At 42.0% G+C, this 23,721-nt stretch overlaps 1 protein-coding gene across 1 annotated transcript in view; it reads right to left on the reverse strand.

The window, feature by feature from the left end:
• Positions 1-8,593: 8,593 nt before the first annotated feature.
• SLC17A6 (solute carrier family 17 member 6) overlaps positions 8,594-23,721 on the reverse strand; it is a 63,729-nt gene continuing 48,601 nt past the window's right edge. Inside the window, exons 7-12 of the mRNA XM_063117355.1 lie at positions 18,372-18,514; positions 17,637-17,786; positions 15,354-15,486; positions 13,185-13,295; positions 12,726-12,853; positions 8,594-10,246 (exon numbers count right to left, since the gene is read on the reverse strand). Coding sequence (XP_062973425.1) covers positions 9,911-10,246; positions 12,726-12,853; positions 13,185-13,295; positions 15,354-15,486; positions 17,637-17,786; positions 18,372-18,514 — 1,001 coding nt within the window. The 3' untranslated portion in view covers positions 8,594-9,910. The remainder of the gene's footprint in view (positions 10,247-12,725; positions 12,854-13,184; positions 13,296-15,353; positions 15,487-17,636; positions 17,787-18,371; positions 18,515-23,721) is intronic.

The following is a 23,721-nucleotide window of genomic DNA, read 5'->3' on the forward strand; positions in this document are numbered from 1 at the left end:
TTAAGTCAATAATAATAATATTAATAATAATAATAATAATAATGTAGATCTTCAAGAGCATTGTCTTATATCTCTTCAATGCTCTTTGAAGAAGAAATGACTAATATAAGGCTCAAAGGATTTTGTTCTAAATAAAGAACGACATAATTAAATTAGGTGGAAGACACAGAATCTGATTGACAGAAGAAAGCTACATTCAACATTTTTATGAGCAAATACACTGCCTAGGCAAACAAACACATTTTAAGCTGTTATCTTTGACTTTGTATTTTCACTTCTCTAAACGGCAGAATATTGAAAACTAAAAACACACACCTCACATTGCCTTGTTACAAGAATTGATTGAAAAGAAGTAACTCTTCATTTTACATTTTAATTTCCATCTCTGTGGGATGTGATCAATCGCTGAAAATGATTACTCAATTGGACGTGCTGGGGTATTGATTCAGTACAAGGTCAGATAGGAAGCTTACCAATGAAGCTTGAGTGGTAAACAGGATGATTCTTTAATTTTTATGAGTTCAGCTCTATTCCAAGGATGCTGCTCTGGAAACGGGAGGAGATCAGTGTTCCCCAAATATCAGGCAAAGACCTCTTTGCTTAATCGTAGCAGCTTTAGAGTAATAGCCTACTCACTTGGCTGTTCGTTTGTGGGTGGGGATTCAACTAATAAATAAAACCTCATAAGACATTTTTGGGTTGGGATCAAGATTCAATGCAGATTTCATTCTATTAAGTAATGTACCAGCTAGAAGATGGAGCTGTGGTTACCTCTTATGTGGGATTAATTAGGAGTAAGTTCCTCTAAACTTCAGCAGTACTAAGCATAAATAAGACTGGGTTTTAAGGTGGAAAGTGTTGTTTCTTGACTGGATTTATATTGAAGAAAAGCACCACACCAAATTTATTTTGCTTATGCCCTGGCTACGGCAATTTCCAATATTGATTAAAGTCAAAATTAACCTTTTGAATTTTGCAAGAAAGCATCCAACATCTGAACTTGCTTCTTTCCCTCCTCCCTATCTTGATGGTGCTGGGTAGCCACCGGGTTTAAGGAAACCCCACACTTTCGCTGCTGCGGGGTGGCAGCAGCTAATCCCAATGCAGAGGGAAGGCACAGGGTTTCCAGCAACCATTCAGCTTGCTGGGCCCACCCCCTGCTCTCTGCCTGAGTGGACGGCAACCAATAAGGTGTTGCCATCCACCCAGGAACACCTCCACCATGATGCCTGAGTGAGGTTATACAGCGGATGCACCATACTCGCCTCACTCCAGCAAAAAAGTTGGGGGAAAGTCCCTGACTTTTCTAATTCACGGCTTTGCAGGAAAGCCCCGTGATGGCTGCAAGGTGACTGCTGCATCCTATAACTAATGCAGCATCACCGCACACCCACCTCGGGGCTTTCAAAGCATAGAGGCATCCCCCTCCAAATCCCCTCTCCTTGTGTGTTGTGATTTTTTGATTGTAAGACTGTGTCTTATTTCCTATCTTTGTGAGCCTCCTTTTGAGCCTTTTTGGCTAAAAAGTGGGATAAAAATGTTGTAAATAAATAAATAAATAAATCTTGCATCCAAAAACAAGGACCTTTGAACTCACCGTCCTTTCACCTTGGAACATTTATTTTTAGTAGACACACCACATTGATTCATAAGCTGCTTTATGAGCACAGCACATTTCATTAGGGTGTGCACCCAGGTTTGTTGGTTCGTTTGTTTTTTAAAAAGATGAACATTTATTGAATACTCAGTCATAAAGGACATTATTTGTATTCATTTATTTATTAAACACGGTAGACACTGATGCCCTACTCCTTGTTCAGCTTGCCTCACTATGGGAGGGCAGTTGCAGGTGGTGGTGGGAATGAGAAGATGCTCCTCAAACCCAAGCATTGGTGGATTGTGTTTGTGCTTGCATTAGCACAAGAGAACAGCATGAGATGAAACTGTAGCAGTGTATGTAGTGGTGGCTGGTGAAATAGTTTGCTAGGCCAAACAGCTGAAAGGCACATGATGTCAATGGATGGGGAGAAGAAATCCCACCCTTAATTTTGGTGCTGGGATTTACCAGTGGAGGTGGAAATCGTGTGCTGTGTTGATAGTCGCACCTGTGGATTTCGAAGCTTGAGTGTATGATGGGAGAGGTTATGATGGTGAGATATCCTCCCTTCCTCTACTACCATGCCACAACTTCTGGAAGTTTTCAATCTAGTGAACCACCCCACTTGCTGTCACTATGTGCATAGGGTACAGCGAGGCAGAACTGTCATCTGAACACATCTTCATAAATATTGGCATGGAGGATAAGGAAAGCAGTGGCTACTAGTCATGATGGCTGTACACTACCTCCAGTATCAGTTGCTGGGGAACTTGAGTGGGAGGGTGCTTTGTGCTTGCCTCCTGCTCATGGGCTTCCCATAGGCATCTGGTTGGCCACTGTGGGAACACAATGCTGGATTAGGTAGGCCTTTGGTCGGATCCAGCATGGCTTTTCATATATTCTTTTGAATTTTATTTTGAAAACATGGTAAAATAAAGGCAACAAAAAGAAAGAACATATATAACAATACAAAACGTTCACTGTAGTACTCACTGCAGGAAGCCAATTATGTGGACAGAACAGCCAATGCTGGTCTGAGTCAGTTCGTTGTGAAGAACTGGATGGAATAAAGTATCCTGTCATCAGGTTTGTAGAGACAAGGAACACTGAAATGGTGGACTGGCTCAGAAAAGTGAGAGGTATCTGGTGTTGTGTTGCATTACATAGAAGGATTGACTGGTATCTCCAGTGGGAACTTCAAAACCAGCAACAATGCTTGGTTTCTGAACATCAAAGAATGATGATCACAGCATATCTCTCTCTCTCTCTCTCTCTCTCTCTCTCTCTCTCTCTCTCTCTCTCTCTCTCATAGTACTAGAAACTGAGGTTACCCAATGAAACTCTGGGCTCATCTACACCAAGCAGGATATTCCACTATGAAAGTGGTATATAAAAGGCAGGAGCCACACCAAGCAGCATATAGCAGCATGAAAGCAGTATGTGGTATGTCTCAATGGGCCCCAACAGTTGTCAGTGCACTTCAATGCTGCTATAAAGCAGTAGTGTGGCTCCTGCCTTTTATATACCACTTTTATAGTGGAATATCCTGCTTGGTGTAGATGAGCCCTAAGTGGTGGGAGATTCAGCACAGATAAAAAGAAGTACTTCTTCACACAGCACATAGTTGAACTGTGGAATTCACTGCTACAAGATGTAGTGATGGCCATCAACCTGGATTGCTTTAAAAGAGGATTAGACAACTTCATGGAGAATAAGCTGTCACAGTCAACTAATCATGATGGGTAGATACTATCTCCAGTATCAAAGGCACCTCTGAATAACAGTTCTTGGAGAACACAAGCAGGAGAGATCTGTTGTGCTCATGGCCTGCTTGTGGGCTTTCCATGGACATCTGTTTGGTTACTGTGAGGAACAGAATGTTGGACTAGGTAGGCCTTCTGATTTAGCATGGCTCTTTTTACATTCTTAAGATCATACCTGAGAGCCATGGAAGATTTGATCAGGGTAGATACAAAAAGAAACAAATAGAAATAGATACAAGTAGAAATGAAAGCATTTCTAGATTTCCAGTACTTCAATTAAACAATGGTATAGTGGAAAGCTCAAACGGGAAAGTTAAAAATGAGAAATAAATGGCACCAAGGGCTCATTTTCACACAGCACACACTTTCACTGTCATAGGCCTTAGCTAGACTGGTTGAAATCCCGGGGCTAACCCCGGGATCGTCCCTATGCGTTCACATGACCCTCCTGGGACATCCTGGGACCCTCCCTTGCCCTGGGATCTCACCCTCCCCTTTGGGCCCGCTTTTTCCATGGTCTTGCAGAACATGTGACCCATTGCCGAAGTTTGACCCGGCTCCACGTGATTCCTCACGTGGAGCTGGGAGCTGCGCTCATCGAAGGGTAGGGTGGGGAGAACGGGAAAAGTACTTAAATTTTTTTAAAAAACACCTACCTTTAGTGCACAAGTGTTTGTGTGCTCCTGTGTCTTTAAAAATTTTAAAAAATGGCGGCCGAGATGCCTCTCCTCCTGAGGTCATCGTACATCACATGTAAACGGAGGAGGGATGTCGCGTTAATCACAACGCAAGATCTTTTCTCCTCCATTGCGGACTATGAGGTAGGTCTAGCTAAGGCCATAGAGTAATCCCTGTGATCATCTTGTATAAAACATAGCCAAGATGAAAGCTTCAACCTGTCTGGCTGTTCCATGTTGATCCTATGCATGTTGCAGTCCTCTTTCGGAAGCTTAAGGCTTCACTGAATCATTTTGATCCATGCAAACTGGCAAAAGGCTACATGTCTCACACATAGCACATGTGTCTCCAAATGCACCATTCCCTGAGGGATGGTACTGGAGCAAGTAGAGGTTGTACAACGGAACACTGTATTATGATTCTCAATTCCTCTCCACAGTGGTCAAGTTGTAGTCCACAGACAAGAAGCTTTTCATGCCAATGGAAGTTTAACTATTAGGGTTATATCCAATGGGTCATCATGACTAGTAGCCATTGCTAGATTTCAGTAACGATTTCTCCAATGGGTTATATTTAAGTCCCATTCATTTCAATGTGTCTATTCTAAGTGGGGCTAACATTGGAGACAACCCTCAATTTAGTAGTTCTGCAACAGGGGAAGAAGGAAACAAAACCAAAAAAGTCAGTAGTCAATGATGATATGCATGTACCACATTAGTTCATGGCCTTAGTATAATTATAGTCTCAACAAAATTCTAAAATGCTTTGGACAGGACCATGTACTCAGCTATAATGAAATATATGTCAATGCAGTTTTAATATGTGATTTTAACTTATTTTTATATCCTGACTTGAAGTAAACAACATTGTTTATTTACTGGTTATTAAATAGATTATATATAAAATCTGATTTTCAAATTGCTCCAGGGCTAACCCAATAGGAATAAATCTGCTTTTTATCTCTCTGTGACAGTGACTTGATATGTTGATTTGATCTTTCAAATACACAGCTTTGGTCTGTGACATTTATTCCATATCCAGCATTTGTTCCCATTCTTTATTTCCAACTGAAAGAGAATTTCATTCTGATACAGAGATATTCTTTTGTGACTGTTATTCAGTCTTTACCTTTGAGGATATATTTTTTTATCTCATAAAAAGATTTTCCCCTTGGAATTTACTATATTTGTACAATTCATGATCCCAAACATTTGAACATGCAGAAGAAAAACCACACACACACACACACACACACTGCTGGGTTCATTAGTAAATCGTATACTGCATCTGTAAGAAATCTCCACAGCACTAAACCAAGTTCTGACTATCAATCTTTAATTCTGTCATTGCTTAGGTACATAAGAAGAGTCCTGCTGTATGAGATGAAAGACATAATACTATTGCAGAGGTCATCTGGATGTCAACTGCAGAGCCCACAAGCAGGACATGAAGTGAATTACCCTCTCTGGCACTGGTACTGAGAGGCATATTGTTTCTGAAACCTGGAGGCTGAATGTAGTCATCATGACTAGTAGCCATTGCTAGGTTTCAGTAATGATGATTTCTCTCTCTCTCTCTCTCTCTCTCACACACACACACACACACACACTGTAGAAACACATACTTGGACGTTATTACAGACCTTGGCCTGGTTTGTACATGCATCACTGCAGCATCAAATAATGACTTCAGAATATGCATAGGCCATTGCAGATAATGCACCTCAAGCAGAACCGCCTTATAGTACTATCCAATATCACCTTGAACACTTGCTTTTCAATGGAGCTAGTGGAGCTGAAGGGGGGCAGAGCTCAGAGCTGAGAAAGGAGCAAGCTCTCCAGCCAGGGTGTGCGTGTGGTATGTGTGTGTGTGGACATGCTGAGAGAAGATCTGGAGACTGGAGCTGTTGCTGAGGTAAGAAGCTTCCAGAAGGCCCAGCACCAGTAGGATTCATTCCGAGTTCTGACCAGAGGGAACTTCAGTAAGTTGTCCCCGGAACAGAATAGTCCTAGAAATCAGAACCAGCAAGAAAAAGCTGGAGTCAAAAGGAGACTGCTGTACAGCATCTATTCCTGGTTGTGAGGGATTGGTTGGGCTGGAGTTTATGGCCTGAAGAAAAAGCTATTGAGAACTTATTTAGAGATGCAAGATTCTCTGATGTATTAGGAACTGAAACTAAGCATATTTAACCTAAGTTCATTTAAACAAATTCAAAAATATAATTTCAAAAGAGACACTTTATTTCCTTGTGTAAATTATTCCCTTAATAAACATCTTAATTTCTTCATCCTGTTGTCTCTAATAGTGGTGTCAATCACATGCCTGCACCACAGAAAGTAAGCTACTGAGTTTCTATAAAGACACTGAGGATTTATTTTGGTAGCAGCAGTTCAAGTTTTGAGACAGCATTCTTACTGTGAGGTGGATTTGAGAACTTTATGAAACACTTTGGGAATTCCATAGAGCCAGCCATCAAAGTTTTTAAAAGGGTACGTAGGTAAGATAATATATTCCATCACATATATTATCTTTAAAAAGGCAAGTTCATTAATATAGATGTCTAAAGGTATATAGATATTGTCTTGCTCATGTGTTCTTTCTATGGTATGACCAGGAGCTGAAACCAGTTCCCCAAAGAAAGAAAAAACCTATACAACAGTCTTCCTGAAATTGGTGCCCTGCAGATTGTTGGACTACAATTCCTATCACTCCCTGCCAGCACGGCCATTGGTGATGGGGTGATGGGAATTGTAATCTAAGACATCTGAAGGGTTTGGGAAGGCTGCTGTAGGAAGTTATCAAACCACTAATCTCAAACCAGGTATAGGTCATACATGTGTGAAAGCAAGATTTATTGAGCTTCCGCCACAATAAATATCTACACGTCAAACAGTAGATATTTGCAGCTGATTTTACAAGTCTATTTGCATGCAACCCCAACTTCTGTGTTCACAGTCTACTGGACTGAAGCCACCGTGTGTATTTTTGGCTTCCTTAAGTCCTAACTACAAAACTAGCCAGTCCTCCAGGTTTAATACTTATGACAATTTGTGGTACCACAAGGGATAACACCTATAAGCCACAAAGGGTGGCTTCTGAAATCCTTAAAATAGGCTTGTATGACTTGTGACCTAGCAAGCCAAATGAAGCTTTCCGGTAAAAGCATAGGGCTTAATAAATTCCTTGCTTTGTCCTGCCAGAGCAGGTTTGACAGCTCCTAAACTTTGAACATTTTTTTAAAAAGTTCACATAAAATTTCTATTCATTTCCCCACAAATTCCTCTTAATCCAATGGAGTTTTGAATGCTGTTTTCACTAATATATGCATTTGTATATGAACTTTCCCCTCATCTATGCATTTTTGTATATATATTTTGATTGGAGAACTCCATTTCAAAATTTGGGGATAATACAAATTTGGAAGAAGTGCTGGCTGGGGAATGCTGCGTGTTGCAGGACTTTTTTCTGTCTAAACATGCATAGGATTGCATCCTAGGTTATGCAACTGTATGCAGTTTTAATGCAAACTGTATGTTTGCATTAAAATGGTCCTGACCATTGCACTATTTCTAGTTGTTTGTGTGCAGGGCTTGCTTGAGAAGCACAAGCACTTTCCTACCCTACAGCTTTTAATGAAGGGTTTTGTAGCTGTGGCCACAGAGATATAATCTGGCAGCCTTCAACACATCTGAGCTGCCACAGAGACAGTGAATAATTATTGCAGAGAGGTGGTCCATAAATCACACCAGAAGAAACCACAAAAATGTTTTCCTTATGTATAAAAGGATAAATAGAGCATTTATTAACACTTTTTCGCAGCAACAAAAGTGACACAGTCCACATCTTTTCACAGCAAAAGCTATGGCCACATTTTACATCACTTTGAGGCACAAAGCAAAATATATCATTGATTTCCCCCCCTCCAGATCAAAGTATGGTTCACTTAATTTTATTGTTGTATAATAAGAAAAGAAGAAGAAAAACAACAATCCTCGAGTTGTATATTGCAGTAGCAGGGCCTTAAAATACTAGCACGATACAAGGAGCAGATCAAAAACCCCAGAATGGCTTTTAAACATACAATGATAGTTGTTTCGTTGGAGTTGGGAAATGGATATTTGTAGAGCATTAAGTGGTCTGGTATTATATGAAGTTCATTGTTGATTGGTCTTGTCTGTTTTGCTTATTGGAATTTATTATCCCAACTGTTTCAAGGATCTACAACAAGCTGAACAAAGAGATTAAAAGAGCATGCACTTAACAGTGCATGGCACTTATTGCTTGGTACACTAGCATTACAATTCTTGTTGAATAACGCTTAAAAAAACCCACAAGGCCTTGATCAAGAGCTCCATGTTCATGGAGCTCCCACAGAGCTCCTACTTTCTCAGGTTTCCCTATTCACTCCGACAGGGATGGCAGGTACACACACACACACAGAGGGGCATTCTCTGGATTGAGCTTCCATTGTAGTAAATGGAAGCTTGCACGTATGGAAGTTCTGTGTACAAATTACAGCTCCTGCATTGTATGGGGACTCTCAGTCAAGGCAAAGACCTGCAGCCCACTGGAGCCAATGGCAACCCTTCCTTATCTCGATGGATCTGAATTGCACTTGAGCATGGTAAAATACACTCTTCCTAAACCCAACCCCAGTTAAATGCCACTTCGGGCTCACCATGAAGATTGTTGCTCATATTCAGTGTCCATTATAATTCTATTTGAAAGACAAATACATTATTATTTTTAAAATTCAGAAATCTTTAAAATAGTTCTATTTTCTATAATTATACAGCATCTTCAATAAACTATGACTTTATTTATATAATTGTGGCACAGCATCTGAAAATATGAAAAACTATCCAGGATTAAACAAATAGCTAATTTCTTTCCCCTTTCTTGCATTTACTTCAAAACAGTCTTCAAAAGAAATACATCCGTTTTTCTTCTAGGGCTACTTGTCTGCGGTACATTTTTCTTTGGATTTGTTTGGGTGATGCTTTCCTTCTAATGAGACTTGTGGCCAGTAATTTACTACAGACAATGAATATGCCCAATACTCCTTTGTCTTGCTTAAATTCTTTAACATTCTGCATGGAATGTCGGATTAAATGTGACTCTATACTGGTTGGTACATGTAAGGCAAAATGCAACACATACAGTAACTGTATGTATCTGCAATTAATAGAAATAAAATATTTGTGCCTAAACATTCAGTGAAAACAACCAATTAATTCCTTTATCACAGAGTAGTCTGCAGCATATAATCATAATAAATGTACATTGTATCTTAGATTATTCTAGAAAGTCCTGATTCAACTCTCTGGAAAGGGAACTGGATTGGGGCTTTAGGGTAATCTAAAACAGAAGCCTTATTCTCTAAGTAATTCTTGTCTTCAACCAAAGGGACATTTCTTACATTGTACCAAGTAAACAGGTGGATAACTCTACACAATCAATATTATGATCTCTTTCAATACAGTGTAACAAATATGTAAGTGCATTTTTAAACAATCAAGTAGTTTTGGCTTCTACAAATAGTTGATGTCCAACTTGGTTGGTTGTGCTTTAATCCATAGTAATGAGCATTCTGCTCATTTATACTGCAAGTACCTAGTTTCCTTTGTAATTTTGACCAGATAACCCTTAAAACTCTATAGAATGGAAACATTCAAATGGAAGTGATGAGATGTCACAAACTCATACAGATTGCACTTGAATGTGGTTTTTTTTGTTTTTTGTTTTTCATTTTACAAGAAGACCTTCTTTGTCTGATATGTGTTTACATGGTTTATATCACATTTTTGTGTGGGTGCAAACAGCCACAATGAATAAATCACGAACACTACAAAATATATCCAATATAGGCCTGTTATGAATAGTCTTCTCCGTCCTTATAGCTATATGAGTTTTGTGCTTCTTCTTGTACAAATTCTTCTTTCTTCTCCCACCCATTTGGCCAGCCACCATTGACCTGGGTTGTAGCACCGTATGATTTAGTGGTACCATAATTTACATAATTCTGAGTAATGTCTCCTGTTTCTTCATCGAGTTCATCTTCATGAATGAAGCCACATTTCTCTTCGCTCGTCTGTTCTGGGTCTGCCCATGGTTGTTTCTCCCCCGAAGCGAATATGCCGTAGAATATGACTCCCCCATAATGGACCAAAGCCGCAATAAGGAAGACATACTGCCACTCCTCGCGTGTCTATGGCAGAGAAGACTGCATTATCAAAATGGCAGGGGGTGGGGTGGACAGGCTCTCTTCAGAACTTAAATTATTCTTTATAGGAATTATGGCAAGGCAAAAAACAAACAAACCTTGCACAGTCGTTGCCAATTGGTGTGATGGTAAAATTCCTTCCCAGTCCCATTAACTGGCGACTGCTTCTGCCACTACAAGATGTCTTACTACTGGGAGTGGGTGGGTGAGGAAGTCAGCAACTACAATCCTGAAGCTGCATGGGAGGTTTTATTATTTATTTATTTATTTATTTATTTATTAAAACATTTGTATCCCCCCCTATATCACAGGGTGGGGTACAGATAAAACCAGAACAACATAAAGATAAATAATATATACAGCTAAAAATGTATTAAATCATTAACAAATTAAAATGAGTAGAATTTTTTTATAAGCAATAAAAACAATTAAAAATAGTTAAAACTATGTGTAACCATTGAGAATGTTGCATTTAAAGGCTTTGATAAAGAGTTTGCCTTTGGGACCCTCAAGCTGAACTGGAGGCAGAACAAAGGAGAGTTCTCACTCTGCTGGGTCTGCCTCTTTGGCTCCACCCCATCATCGCGTTGATTGGCTCAGCAGTCCCCAGCTGGGAAGGAGATGATGCATGCTGTTGGGGCTGTGCAGCTGCTCTTTACCAGCCTTCCTCACTTCGCTGCTGGCCTGCTCACCCCAACAATTCATCACTCCCCGTTAAAGACGGGAACTTGGCTTATGGTTGGTCATTATAGATTCTGTGGATTGGCTCCACTTGCCGCAGCAGTTAGGGGATTCCCATGCTTGGCATGAGGAGCAGACATATTGCCTTCTGCTCTGCATGCAGCTCATGAACAGACCTTATACTTGAGTGAGATCAAGTGTCTCTCCTGGATCTCAAGCTAGAGGTCTTTTTGAGGCTAACACTTGAGGGTCAAAGCAAACATTTCTTTATAACTGCATCTTGCGACTATGTCCTTTTTTCATTCTCAGGGCCTTGCTAGACGAGGCCTTAGCGCACTTTGTGGGCCGGTTTCCCTGCTGTGCGTCCAGATGATGCACAGGGGAATCCGGCACCAGGCCGCACTGAGGCCTCCTCTAACGCGCCATAAGTGAAGTTGCTTATGGCGCGCCTTTTTCACAGCCCCGGCCTCAGGCCGGGGCTGAGAAACATCTAGGAAGGTTCTTGGCTTTTTGCAGCTACTCGCTTACTCGCAAGTAGCCGCAAAAAGCCACGGACCTGGCACAGCGCTCATACGAGCGCTGTGCCCATCGTGCCAGGGGGTGGTGATCTGGGGGGGGAGATGGGGGAGGGAAGGCTGGACCGGCAGGAGAGGGGATGGCAGAGGGCGACGAACAGGAGATGGCAAGGGAGGGCGGGAGTGACGAACAGGAGATGGCGAGGGGGGACAGAGGGCGATGAACAGGAGATGGCGAGGGAGGGCGGGGGGCGACGAACAGGAGATGGCAAGGGAGGGCAGGGGGCGACGAACAGGAGATGGCGAGGGGGGACGGATGGGGGGGTTAACTAAAAAAAAACCTTACCTTCTCCGGAGTCTTCGGGCCGCACGTGGCCCCTTTAAACTAAAAAAAAATGGCGGACGCTGCAGGGCTTGCGTCGTCCCTGCGCGTCCGGCGTCTGGAAGCTGAGGCGGCGTGTGCTAACGTTAGCGCACCTTGGCCCCGCCTCCCTGCCGGCTTATCCCGGCAGGTCTAACGAAGCCCTTACTCTAATGTATGTACAGGGAGCTCAAGTTGGATAGGGACTCTAGAGTAAAAATGAAAAAAGACATAGCTGCTAGATACAGATTTAAGGCAATGTCTGTTTTGGCCTGGATATCTTTTTAACCAGAAATGCCAAGAATTTAATCTGGGAACTTTTGCATGTAAAGCATATCTTCACACTTCACACAATTCTCCTTAGACAGAACAAAAATAGTCTAAAGAGTAATAACCACTGTTATTTCTACTATTGGAACTTTCTGAAGGAAGCTCTCACATTCAAGAGTAGCCTTCCCAAAGAGAGTGCTGTCCAGATGATTTGAACAACTCCCTTCAGTCTCACCAAGCATGGCCAATGGTCAGGGATGATAAAGACATAGTCCAAAACATCTGGATGACATGAAATTGAGGAAGGCTGGCCAAGGGAGATAAAGCAAGATGAACATTCAGGTTAAGGAAAATGCAGATTATGCTAAGACTTTAAGTCATGTTTTGAAAGGTGATAGCCAATGCATGTTCCACTTATCCCCACTTCTTTTCCCAGGATAGATTCATATTATCGTTGTGAGTTGGGGAAGCCACTATGAATTGACTTTTGGCATGGAAATGTCATATTATGTGAGCCTACTCTGTAGACTGGTGCAACTAAATGACAATGAAGTTTTAAGAGATGGTTAATTATTTCCTAATTTTTTCAAGCAGTTATCAATAATTATTTTGGAAACTGCATTGTAATGAAACTTACCTTGTTCTTTGTCATTGCTCCAACTATTATAGGACACACCATTCCAGACAATGTACCAACGCCATTTGAAATCCCCATTAAGATACTGGCATACCTTGGGGCAATATCTAAGTGGTTAACATTGAATCCTGTAACATAAAAGCATGCTTGTAAACTGGTCAGTAGAGAAAACACTGCACCAATTGAGTTTTTTTTATTTATTTGACTGATTATTTGATACATTTACTGTATTCACAGAAAACCTTGCAATCCTATGCTTAATCTAAATCCTGTTTTTGTTTATATGCAAGTCCTCTCACATAACAGATCTTTCTCCCCTGCTTCCTCCTGCAACCTCCACCCCACCCAATCTGCTTTAGAGGGTACCCCAATCCTCTGGAACATAGTTTATGGTTGTGCAGTTCTGTCAGTGAGAGAACTTAATTGGATGCCATCTATTGAAAAAAAAAGTTAACTTACCAGATATAGCAAATCCACTGAATCCCACAGCAAGCACTAAAAAGGAAATGGCCACACCTCTACTATGAGAATATCCAACCACCAAGAGAAGAGTTGCTTCCATTCCAAAACCTTGGGGAAAATTTTAAAAGAATATTTACACTATTTGTTGTCCCTGGCTGTCTATTAAAACTATAAGAAAAGGATAGATGGATAGATAGATGATAGATAATTTTAAACTACAGTGTCCATAATATTAACAAAGGCAATGATGAAATATATAACTTTAGAGTTTGTATATTTTAGGATCTATTAATATGGAACAATGTTTGACAAAGATGCCAATCCCAGGAACTGGTAACATGTGCCATTTATCACCCCTTCCACTGCCATTGGGCCAAACACATTTTCTTTCTATGATTTATTTGGAAATCAATATCATGCCTTTCAACAAATTATTAGTATAGTTTACTCAGTCAAGGGATGGAAAAACAACTACAATATATAAAATAAACATCATGGTTGAATCCCAATTTCAGCTGGGTTAACTATGGCCTTAGCTAGACCTAAGGTTTATCCTGGGATCATCCCGGGGTCGTTCCTGCCTGCTCCCGGGATCCCCTGTGTGTCATTTACATGAACAGGAATGACCCCGGGACAATCCCGGGATAAACCTTAGGTCTAGCTAAGGCCTATGTCAGCAGAAATGGACTTCCCATAGGAGTCCCCAGAAAATGCTTTTCATGGAGGCAGGAGACCCTGCTGAATGGGGTGAGCTGTGATATGGGGGAGATATAACATGGAAGGATGTTCTGTGAGCAGAGCCCTTCCTCTCATGGAAGGTCCCTTCGTCGTATGGAAGGCAGAATCCAAATCTAATCCCATATTAATGACAAAATATATTTATCACAGCAGTGTGTTGTCTTCCCCCATCACTTTAGTAATTTAAAAAGAGTGTTCACATGGAAGGGTTCGATCACATGCCAATGTTGTTATATTTGAAGGGAGCTAACCAGTCTTCTTAGACAGGGTATTCCGCAGAATGGACACCACCATAGACAGACTCTAAATCTGTGTAGCTGCCAAACAAACCACAGAAGATATTGACCTGATTCACAACAGCCCACTGTTGCTTAATTCACCTGCCGGGACTGTGGCAGATGCCATCTTTGCATGGCTTGTGTTAGGGCTGTTTGAGGGTTGTCAAACCCTACTGCATGACACAACAAGCCATGGCAAGTGGGGCAACCATGAACACTGTGCCAAAATGGCACCCACAGGTGCATGGTATGATGGATGGAACTTGGAGGTAAATTAACCCACAGTGGGCTATTGTGTTGTGCAAACCAGTTTATAGTCTTTTGTTGTAGGGCTTCAGATGATTATCTGAGTAAACAGAAAGGTTTACCTGGAAGAGGATGCTCTCCAATTTCATGTGTGGGGCTTTAAAAGTTAAAATTAGTCACCTGAATTGTGAATGGGGACAGTCTTCTCCAGGGTGATGCATTAGCAATGTCAAAGAGTACTTCTGGAACCTAAGTGCTATGATTTGCTCATAAGAATATAAGAGCCCTGCTGGATCAGACCAAGGGTCCATCTAGTCCAGTACTCTGTTCACACAGTGCCCAACCAGCTGTTGACCAGGGACCCACAAGCAGGACACGGTGCAACAAAACAAAGACCTCCAACAAGGACAGTGGTGGTATGGGATATATTTTCCCCCAATATTAATGAAAGATGCATAAATCCGTGAGAATAGAACCTTCAATCTTACTCTGGAGAATAACTGAGCTCAAAGCTAGTTCATACAGTTGACCAACCATCAATCCTGTTGGCATGGTGTCAGGAGCAGAGGCCTATGTTCCACCATACAATGAGACTGTTGTGTGACAAGAAGGCTCCACATTCTGCCATATGCAGATAGGCCAAATTTGTGCAATCGTCCTTTACCCCCTCCCAACCTCCACTGCCATGTGCTTGAAGTGTGCATAAGAGAATGTTCTGCCACACAGGGCTGACAGCTGGGTGAGTATAAGAATAAGCCAAGGGGAACCACTTTCGTTCTGTAATGACATCTATCATAGTAAAATCAGCATCAGGTGTCTACCTGACTGTGTGAATCTGTTGTTACCTGGGTGTTTTACACTAGGTAGTGTGCTCAAAGCCCTTTAATAAAAAGTAATGGCTTACCTCCACAGTTCATTATTTTCCTGACAGTAGTAGTTGAAAGAATTTGCCTGCTTCTTAGAAAGTCTGCAATTTGCCCCCCAATAGGCACAATAATAGTCATCACTAAATGTGGCACAGCGGATAACATTCCCACCTAAGATTAGGATAAGAAATGGAGTTCTAATCAAATGTATTGACTGAGCATTTGATGTATGTGTATAGAGGCATGGGGAGGGGGTGAATGAAGAGCAGATGAACAATTTAATGGTTGTCTGGAAGCTCAAGAAAACTTTTACAGAGAGAGCAAATTAACAGAGATTTTCTACATGAGGCTTTTATTGTGTGCTCATGGTATTTTGTGGGCCTTTACACAATGTTGTCATCCTCCAGGACCTCTCCCACTCTATGCAACCATTTGCCAGGCCTTTTTTTTTTTTTTTTTTGAGGAAAGCGTGGAATCAATTAGAAATGGCAGAATGAGACTGTTGTGTATTGGCACAAATCTGCTATAGCATAGAGCCATCTAGTGGTTTTTGTAATGAAACATATAGAAAGGCAGAGAAAGAAAAATCTCAGGGGAAAAACACGTGTAAAGGAGCCAATCTTAATCTCGCAAAGAATTTGGAAGCAGAAGCCTCGGTAAAGGTGCAGGCTAAAAGCCTCTTATAGAAAAGCCCTAAAGAATGTCACCAGTGTGAAAAGTTAGGAATTTGGTTTCATGATTCCTAACAATAAATTTGACAATAACACATAATACTATAACATTTATTTCCATCTTTAAACATCTTCTTGATGGGGAATACACAGCACATAACAGCTACTTTGAGCTAGGGCTGGCCCTACCATTAGGCACAGTAAGGCAGCTGCCTCAGGTGGTAGAAGTGGTGAAGGCAGGGGATTGGAGCATTAGCAAGATCGTGGAAGACAGAACTGTTTGTGCCGTATGGCCTGGCCTGCATCCTTAAGCTAGCCTGCTGTCCTCAGTTAAAGTGGAAAATGCTCGCTCACTGCCAATGTTGAAGTAAAATTCAATTGCCAGTCTGGTCAGTTTCTGTATGTGGCATTGAGCAGGGGGTTGGACTCGATGGCCTTGTAGGCCCCTTCCAACTCTGCTATTCTATGATTCTATGATTCTATGAATGGGAAGAGGCACGACTTTGTCCTTTGCCTCAGGCAGGAAAACATCTTGGGCCAGCCCCGTTTTGAGCTTTCTAGACCAAATATAGATTAGAATGAGGATTCACCAGTTCTGAATCTCGCTCCCACTGAACTAAGTGGTCCACTTTGGATAAGATCTCATTTGGCCACTTCATGTATCATAACAGAGCACCTGAAGATCAGTTAACAGAAGGATTTCATCATGTGGGAACTTCAGCATCAATCCTAGTGAGTGCTAACTTCTGCCTCCATCAGTGCCGTTATGCTTAACCAATTATGTGCATGCATTGCCCCATAAAATCATAGAATAGTAGAGTTGGAAGGGGCCTATAAGGCCATCGGGTCCACCCCCCTGCTCAATGCAGGAATCCACCCTAAAGCATCCCTGACTGATGGTTGTCCAGCTGCCTCTTGAATGCCTCTAGTGTGGGAGAGCCCACAACCTCCCTAGGTATTCTGCGTGGCCACCACAAACCACACCAAAGGTGTATCAGTGGCGGTGTGCCATCAGCTGGATTTAGGCACAGTTCATTCAGTGGTGTATGCACATGCAGGGCCAGCTCCAGGCTTGAGGAGGTCCTGGGCAAAGTGTCCTATGGTGAGCCCTGTTCTCTGTTAGTCGGCCCAGGCAGGCTTATCTGACTGCAGTGGAGGCATTCTGAGCGGCACTAAGCAGTTGGCTCCAACCAACCCTTACATTTCCCACAAGGCCCTAGAGCAACATTAGGTGAGGGACATTGTGAGAAATGAAGAGGGTGGCTAGATCCACCCTTATGCTACCAGCCCAGAATAATTTTTAAGGCAGTCCCAGGGACTTCCCATGTAAAGGAGCTGCCATTTCACAACATCTGTGGGGGATCTTCACTACTGCTTTAAAGCGCTTTAAAGCGCTTTATAACAGTTTTGACAACTGTTGGGGCCCAGGACACACTGCATATACAGGTTTCAAAATGTTTTCAAAGTGCTTTAAAGCGCTTTAAAAGCAATAGTGTAGATCCCCCCCGGAGAGTTGGCCACCCCGTCTTATACAGTCATTAAAAGAATTGCATCCTCCATTCCAGTTGCTTAAAAAAATTACCCCACCTCCCACATAAAGCTATACAATTGGCTAGTTCCAGTTGTTTTAAAATAATATACTGTACATACCTTGCTTATTTCAAATCCAAACACCTCTTCAAAGTAAGCAGGCTGACTAATAAGCAGCAGGTAAAATGTCCAACTTCTACAGAAGTTTGCAACTATTATTGCATAGACTGGCATAGAAGTAAAAAACTTTCTCCATGGAGTCTTGTATTTCTGAAACAAAGAAAGCAGCATTTCTTTGGTTTTCCTGCACTTTTATTTATTACGTATGCCATCTCAGGCTTTGGGTTCTGTCTAGGCACACACTGGTGTTGTTCTCCTTGCAGATGTAAAGCCACACGGAAGTGCTGAAGTATTTGAAAGTCCAGGGATTGGCAACAGAAATGTACAAGTGATGTACAAATACTTATGACACATTGTGAAAAGAAGTTCAAAAAAATCCCCATGTCTTTTCTATTTTACTTATACAAGTTGTGATCATAAAACCACATCCAGCATTTTTTAAAGGAATGAGTTTTATGGTTTTATGATATGACATTACCACACTGGCCTTCCTGTTGTTCACTGAGCTGCTTGGGATTCATACACACACACACACACACACAGAGAGAGAGAGAGAGAGAGAGAAAAGAAAGAAAAAGCTTTCAAGACCAAAATGAATTAAGAAGTTACATAGCCTAAGATGTGCTTCGGTGTTTGGTAGGTCCAACATTCATTTTCAGTTCAGCCCCTGGCCATGCTATAATCTCATTTCTGTGGATGTCAGGATAGAAATACACACAGTAGTAGAGTCCTTACTTCCATTGCTCCTAAGAGATTGGCACTCTCTCCAATGCTCTCTTCTATGTATCTGCGTTCTTCGTCTGTAATGGTGGGATGTGTTGCAGGGCTCTCATAGGAGACCAAAAGCCAAAACATGTACCAGAAAATGCCAAAACTTCCTGTTGAATATATAAAGGTAAGATGGACTTCAAATGAAACATTCTTAAAGATATCACAGGAGAAGCAAAAAATGCAGCTCTTTGTTATGTGGCATTTTATGTTGCTTGTCTTATAGTAAGGGTAGGTAACTCGTTGCCCTCCAGATGTTGGAGTACAACTCCCATCAGCCCTAGTCAGCATAGCTAATGGTGATGGATGATAGGAGCTGCAGTCCCACAACATTTGGAGTATTGCCCACCCCTGTCTTATACAGTCACTCTTAAAAGAATTGTATTGTCCATACAAACTAGTTGTGATTGTCTGTAATGGGCGAGCAATTTCTGGTCCTCCAGATGTTTTGGCCAACATCATTCCTCACTGTTGGCTCTGTTGGCTAGGGCTCTTGAGAGTTGTAAGCCAAAACATCGGGGTGGGGGTAGGGTGGAGGACAGGTTGCCCACCTCGGTCTATAAGATTGTGAACATCATAAAGTTCTCTTTGAAGAATCTGTTCTTCAGAACATGCTTCCTAGTCCTTTGTGGCTGCCCATAGGGGCATGCAGAGGCCAGAGGTACCAGAGCCCTTCTGGGACCATGTGGCAGCCCTGCTGAGTAAGCTGATGCCTCTACATAAGGGTGGACATCTTAGGCTTCTTTGAAAAATGTCTGCTTTACTTGTGCAAACTGCAATGTGTATCCCCTCCCCTTCCTACTCCATGAAGGAATTGTTCTATACCATGGGCAACTCCATCCAGTACCAGGTCTGGGCTACAAATATGCTTCTTGTCCTGTGTGAGATGGCCCACAGTGGCGTGGGGGAAGGGTCACTGCACATTGAACAGAAATGCATGATCTGAAATACATTGAAACACTATGCCTTCATTTTCGTCACAAACTAAGGGAATGCACCAACCACAAAGTCCAGTTCAAACCTCATTTCAGCAATTTTGAAAACAGCCTGAATTGGCTTGGCCCAGTTTAAGCCTGCCAAATTTCAGATGAATAGGTGCTGCGGTGGGGGTAATACACCCCTTTAAAATAGAGAGAGAGAGAGCGAGGAACTGTCATTGGCAGAAATGGATGGAATTTGCAGGGATAGTAGTTCAAGTTTCAGATTAATAGAGTCAGGATTTTTGTGTGCAAGAACAGTTGCTACTGATGTCCTCAGCCTCTATGTCCTCAGCCCCTTTTTTTGGGGGGGGGATGTTATGAAAATGACATATACCATGGCTCTAGTTAAGAAACAGGAACAATCAGAAGGATAGGTGCAACATTTTTGTGTGGAAGAGGAGTATTAAGATTCCCCTACTCCCTCCATGGTTTGGGGGCAATTTATCTGAAAATGTCATGTGCCATAGTGGTGTCCCTAGGCAGGAAGCCTGCAACTTTTCAGAAGGATAGGTGCATGGGCTAAGGTGTCTTGAAGAATGAAAAATAGTTTAAGACATTTTTATACTCTAGTCACTGAAAGTGCAAGGAGATAGGGGTAGATGACAGATATGGAGCATACACAGTGGCAGAGGCAGGACTTCAACATCCATGTTTTCCAAGCAAGCAGCCAATGCCACACTTTTGTAGGCTCCACAGACTCCACAAAACTCTTTTAATGTTCCTGCTCCTGGGAGAGAGAATTAGCACTGAAAACTGGATCAGTCTTGTGATATATTACTACTTCATCCCTTCCCCAATGCACTGGGACTGGAGATACAGTGATTAGAAGCTAGAGCTTCCAGTCACAATGCTACAACCCACTTTTCTCTGTCCACTCTCTCCCCACCTCCGTGTTTTCCTTATATGGAGAGCTTTAGGAGAAATGTATCAAGTTTTGGAAATACCCTGTCTGTGTGTCCCTCCAAATCCTGAATCTTCAGGAGTGTTCAGGTTCAGATTCGGTCCTCTTCGGAGGAGCCCCACCTTGATACAAACATCTCCCAAATCTGTCGAATCAGCCTGATTTGGTTCAGGATTTGGCCCAATCTGAAGCACACCCTTACTATAAATTAAATATTGTCACAACCTCAAGAGATTTCACTGTACTAAAAATATTCATCTCCTCACATCAGAACCATGGCACTCTGTCTGACAGCGTCACAGACTTTGGTGTTAATTTGCAGGTTTTGTGCTAATTTGAAGGTTACACGGCAAGGCAGGAACAGGTGCACTTAACATCTTGTCTCACTGACAATAGCCAGGCAACATTAGTCTCTGCTGAGTTTTAGTCTCTGCTGTGCAGCAGGTGGTAAGCAAAATGAGCAGTGTAAATTAGTACAGTGTGACGATCGTAGATATTTTTTTCTGTTGTTAACTATGATTTACAATGCATAAAGAAAAACCTTTTTAATCAGTACTTTTAAAAGAACTGAAAATAGAACTATGAAGCATATTGACTGCTCTGTCCAAAATGCCATCTACGTATGTTCTTATATGGACCTCTTTCCTTAGACAGTGTACATTTCTAGTCACTGCACCAGAAAAAAGGATTTTGTAGAGCTGGAAAACATGCAGAAAGGGGCAACTGAAATGATCAAGGGGCTGAATTAACTCCCTTATGAAGGGGCTCCCCCCCTTTTTTATTACAGAAAACAAAGCATGAAAGAACACAATAGATGTTTATGAAATTATGTATGGTGTGCAGGCAGTTTTTCTATACTTGGGAGACATTTGTCTTCCTCTCCCATAACACTAGGTCATCCCATGAAATTGAGTGGTGGGAGATTCAGGTCAGGCAAAAGGAAGGACTTCTTCACACAACTCATAGTTAATCTATGGAATTTGCTACCACAAGATGTAATGATGGCTGCCAAATTGGATGGCTTTAAAAGGTGAAGACAAATTCATAGAGGATAATGCTATCAATTAGGGGTGTGCATAGGTTTTGGAGAAAGACCAAAGTCCAAGAATAATCAGCTATTTCAGTGTAGTTTTGTTGCTTCCTGAGGCAAAGTGGGCTTCCTACTGTATTTTTATACTGTATTTTGTAATTGTGCTTTTAACATGTTGGTTGTTTTATTATGGTTTTAACTTTTGTGAACCGCCCAGAGAGCTTCGGCTATTGGGCGGTATAAAAATGTAATAAATAAATAAATAAGCAAACCACAGAGGAAGAGGAAGTAGATGGTGAATCTGATGAGTCCAAGGGACCCACAGCTGGCCTTACAGCAGCTTTCCCACATGGGCAGGTGGGGGAAGCAACTGTTCATTGCCCCAAACCAGCCCAAGGTACCCCGAGGGCTTTGGTACTAATCCACATCACCTTGGGGTGCCCTGGGCCAACCCGGTACTGCCTCATATTCAGGCCGAGCAGGCCGAAATGGCCCACCTTGACTTAGATTTGGGGCTTCAGCCTGAGGTAGTGCACAGCCCTACAAAAAAACCTGCATCTATTTTTGGGACACTTGATATGCTTTATTTATTTATTACATTGATATCCTGCCTTTTTTCCTCCTGCAAAGAACACTTCCAGGGCCTCCTCCTCTTCACTTTATCCATTTTATCCTAATAATCCTGTGAGAGGGATTAGACTTCGAGTCTGTGACTGGCCCAATGCCATCCAGTGAGCTTCATGACAAAATAGAGACTAGAACTTGGTTGTCCCCAGTCCAACATTCTTATGCTTTCAGCCTCCTTAGTGCCATTCTCCTGAGCAAGACTGTCCCATTTCAGAGGACTCCAGGGCACAAACTAATTTTGCACAAGGAACTAGTGGCACCAGCTAGACTAAAAGCACTGCACCAGAGAGTCACGTACACCTTCCAGGCCAGCCTGGCGGTTGCCCTGCACAAAGTATGAATGTGCGCCACAGTCCTCTGTGATGGTGCAAAGGATGATGGGGTGCACTCCAACTTGACCTGTCTTGTCTCCTCCCATCTGCCTCTAGCTTCCATCCTTATAGTTGAGTAGGAGGGAGTTGAGTCTTGTGGCCAGGCAGTGGATGAGTGGTGGAAATATAACTCATTTTCTTTCTCCTAACATCTGCATGAAGTGTTCTGTGGTTGGAATTATTGGTCTGGTGGGGGACTTAGTTCCTTTATAGCTGAAATAGAGTGAGCTTCATTACTTCCCACTTGCTCAGTGTGAATCCTGCATGTCTAGACTCATCTCAGGTTTCATTACTTAGGGATGGAGGCACTTATATATTCCTAAGGGGCAATCCCATTCTGCACCCACCCCATGCCCCTCTGGTAGGGCTTCTCTGCTTCTAACAGCTGTAAAACAGGTAAAAATTCCACTGCAGCATTCCCATCACTGCATCGACATGCAGGAAATGCCACCCTTGCTGAATTTCTGCCTGCATATAACCATTAAAAGTACAGGAAATCTGTCAGGTGGAAAAAGAAAAAAAGATGAAGCCGCCAATGTTATATATTGAAACTCCACTCCACTGAAAACATCAAAAGGACATTTCAAAAAGGTCTCATTTTGCACATCCAGTTACTGAGACCTCTCTAAACTGCCCGCTGTAATTAAATTCATTTCAATAAAGATCTACTCTGGCTAGGGAGCTAGTTCATGGGCTTCAGCTTGTCCTGTTTTACACTAAGGTAAGCACAATGTGACTGTGTCACAGTCCTCATTTAGGTCTAATTTAGCAGCCTGAACAATTCTGCTGTTCCGGAAATTATAATGCGTCTTCATGTGACCTAGTTCTCTTCTGCTTAAAACCCATTTGGAATATTATTTCCCTCAAAATCCCTCAGCGCTGTTCGCCTCCTACTTTCAACATGCAGTACAAGATCAAAGAAGCTGCAAACCACATTCTGGGGTTGCACAGCTCTGTGTTCCTTAAGCAATGCTCTTTCATATTCACAGAGAAAATAGCCCTCATGCCCCTGAATTCAGAACTATTTCCTTTTCACAGGAGAATGGAATATTGAGCTTTACATACACTGAGCTTTTTCAAAGGACTCAAATACATTATTACATAGATCAGTGGTCTTCAACTGGTGGGTTGTGACCCAAGTGGATTGTGAGATTAGTCCAGATGGGTTGGGGCAAAGCTGTTGGCACCATGTTGAGCATGGAGAAAACTGTGAAAGTGAGTCCCATGTTGCAGGTTGGGAGTCTGAGGTGGGTCTCGGGCCTGACCACTGGCATAGATTATATCTCCACTAAAATATTTGGTCACCTCTATACTGATGGTGTTTCCCCTGTATTAAGGAACTAGAGACTATGTCTGATTATGATCTTGAATTACCTTTGTGTAGGGTAGCTACGTGTCTTACTTTACA

The sequence above is a fragment of the Elgaria multicarinata genome, chromosome 2 (genome assembly GCF_023053635.1).
Source record: "Elgaria multicarinata webbii isolate HBS135686 ecotype San Diego chromosome 2, rElgMul1.1.pri, whole genome shotgun sequence".
Taxonomy (NCBI): Eukaryota; Metazoa; Chordata; class Lepidosauria; order Squamata; family Anguidae; genus Elgaria; species Elgaria multicarinata.